Raw genomic sequence first — 2,515 nt, forward strand, 5'->3', positions numbered from 1 at the left:
ATAATGCAGTTTGGTTTGGTTTGTAAAATACAAACTGTAAACCGAACCAAATCGTACGATTTGTTAAAAAAAGACCCAAAAATATCCAAATCAAATTTAATTTTTTACGATTTCAATTTAATTTGATTCAGTTTTGAGATTTTCTATTGAACCGGTTTGGTTTTTTATTTAAAAAAACATTGTGTAACGAAAAAAATATGGGTGCAACTAGCAAAATCTTTTTATTTTCTGTAAAATAAATAGTTTTTTTTATTACATTTTAATATTTTATAGAATTAATTAATTGGATAGAGATAATGAAGACAAGTATGTGTGATAGATGGAAGCTCATCGTCCCTACTGCCAAGGTTCCACATTCCTCGGTTACCTTCCCCGACCACCTCAACCTCGTTACTGTCCTTGTCCATGGCGACCCTCTCACACCAAACCCCTTTCTCATTCTCGCATCTCTTTTTCCTCCAACAACTTCCCACGTTGGGATTCCACTGATCCTTTTCGACCCTCAAATTTCAGCTTCAACAATGCTAGAACCAAGCCTCTAGAAGAAGAAGACGATGATGATGATGAAGATGATGATGGATATGGGAAGAAGAGGAGGTGGTGGTCTGATGAGTCTGCAGAAGAAACTGAGGAAGGATATAGTGGAACTTGGGAAGATGCTTTAGATAGTTTGTGGATTCTCAAGGTAAACCAATTTTATCCTTTTTTAGAGCTTTTTTCTTATGATTTTGGTTTTTTGAATGATGCCCTTTATTTTTATGAGGAAGATTTATTGAGTTCTTTAGGAAATTTTGATTTTTTTTTAATGTTAGCTATAAGTTGTTTTCATAGGCTATTGTGAAGAGATTGTAGAAATAAGTTGAAAAAATTTATAGATATGTCATATGCTGCTCCATAAGTGTTTATGCTAGTAAATAGAGTCAAATTAACCAATCCAAACAGCCCTTATTTATGTTTGAATACACTAGGTTAAAGAGATTGTAGTTCTTTCTGATTTTTTCTGAAATGGTAACTGCTAAAATGAGAGAATTGATAAAGGTACTAGGCAGTGTTTGGATACACAAGTTAGTTAAAAGTTTATCGAATACACTCTTATTGTGTAAGAGTTTGCGTATACGCTGTGTATCTCTCGTTTCCTCTTCGATTATCTATAATTGAAGAGGAAAAGAGAGTAAATTGTCAAAGCCAAAAACAACTTATGATAATAAGCTATTTGAAAGAGTTTATAAAAAAATGAAGACAACTTATGGATATATCACTCATTTACACACCTTTCTCTGAACGTAGCACTCTCAGCATTCTTAGCATGTAAGGTCTTATGATCTTATGATCCACCACTTGATCTTGACTATGTAACAATGTTTGCCAAATTTTGTTGCCAATTTAATATGTTCGGGAAGAAAATACAACATGATCATATGGTTGCTAGTGCATGCATAGTACTTATTGGTGCAAGGTGTTGAATTCAATTTTGACGATGCAGATTTTTAAATCCTATGGTTGGACGCTGCCTGTCATCGTCGCGTCATGGTTGCTTTCCACTGGTCCAAAAGCTTTCCTCATGGCATTAGCAATCCCTCTCGGTCAGTCAGCACTTACACTAGCATTTGAGAAATTATGGGGACGGACCGAGAGCAAACCAAAGCGTAAATACAAGACGAAGAGGAAACGCAGAAATGTAAATGACACCCGATTTGACGAAGAACCTGATGAAGAAAACCAGAAGACCAGTACAAGGAAGGCAGGGGTGCAGTCGTGGGTTGTTGAGAACGACGGTTCAGTTGACAGTGGTAGCCGAAATGCACCGAGTTTTGGTGGATGGGATGACTTGGAGAGACCTAGGTCAACAAGAAGGAAATCTCAAACAAAGAAAGGGTCACAAAGGATGACCATGGAAGGGGGTAGGTTGAGTAGGAGGGAAAGAAAAAGTGACACACCTCTTTTGGTTCGATTGCTTATTGCTATTTTTCCATTTTTAGGTTCATGGACAAAGATGCTGTAATAGTTTCATTTCATCCATGGTGAACCTGAGGTTTGATGAGTTGATTGTGATATTTTTGTTGAATAGATTTGTAATGAGAAAAAAAATCAACACTAGATACAATGTATAGCATTTAATCATATGATATGATGTTGTAGGAATAAATTAGAGATGTGTATTTGTCTGCCATAGGGAGCTCTTAGCAGAATATGCAAAAACAGTTCAAAACATCATCAGCCATCCATGAAATACAGCCCAAGGTGATATTTATTTATAACGAAGTGCATTATTAAAAATCAGAATACCTATACTTGATAATATAATGATTATTATTACTGCTAATCCATAAAATGTATAAATAGAATCCAACAGTTTTTACTTCTTCCTTGGTTGAAAAGAAGTAAAATAGTAGTTAAATGATAGTTATTACCTAGTGCTGAACATGTGTTTGAATTAGGGATGACAAACGTCCGTGCCGGTAAAACCCGCAGAAAAGCGGGGTAAAACTTTGGCTCGACCTACAAAAAATACAAG

The 2,515-nt window shown here is 35.5% G+C and overlaps 1 protein-coding gene across 6 annotated transcripts; it reads left to right on the forward strand.

Annotated features, from left to right (window-relative positions):
* The first annotated feature begins 288 nt into the window (after positions 1-288).
* On the forward strand, positions 289-2,258 carry LOC131595826 (uncharacterized). Of its 6 annotated transcripts, none has more exons than XM_058868314.1 (4): positions 289-685; positions 1,484-1,901; positions 1,980-2,032; positions 2,140-2,258. In XM_058868314.1, exons 1-3 carry the CDS (start codon positions 320-322, stop codon positions 2,000-2,002), a joined length of 807 nt encoding a protein of 268 aa, XP_058724297.1. In that variant the 5' UTR covers positions 289-319; the 3' UTR covers positions 2,003-2,032; positions 2,140-2,258. The 6 variants fall into 6 exon arrangements, with proteins under 6 accessions (XP_058724297.1, XP_058724298.1, XP_058724294.1 ...); XM_058868315.1 differs by having other exon boundaries at positions 2,174-2,258; XM_058868311.1 differs by having other exon boundaries at positions 1,484-2,032.
* The last annotated feature ends 257 nt before the right edge of the window (positions 2,259-2,515 follow it).

This window comes from Vicia villosa, linkage group LG4, assembly GCF_029867415.1.
Source record: "Vicia villosa cultivar HV-30 ecotype Madison, WI linkage group LG4, Vvil1.0, whole genome shotgun sequence".
NCBI lineage: Eukaryota > Viridiplantae > Streptophyta > Magnoliopsida > Fabales > Fabaceae > Vicia > Vicia villosa.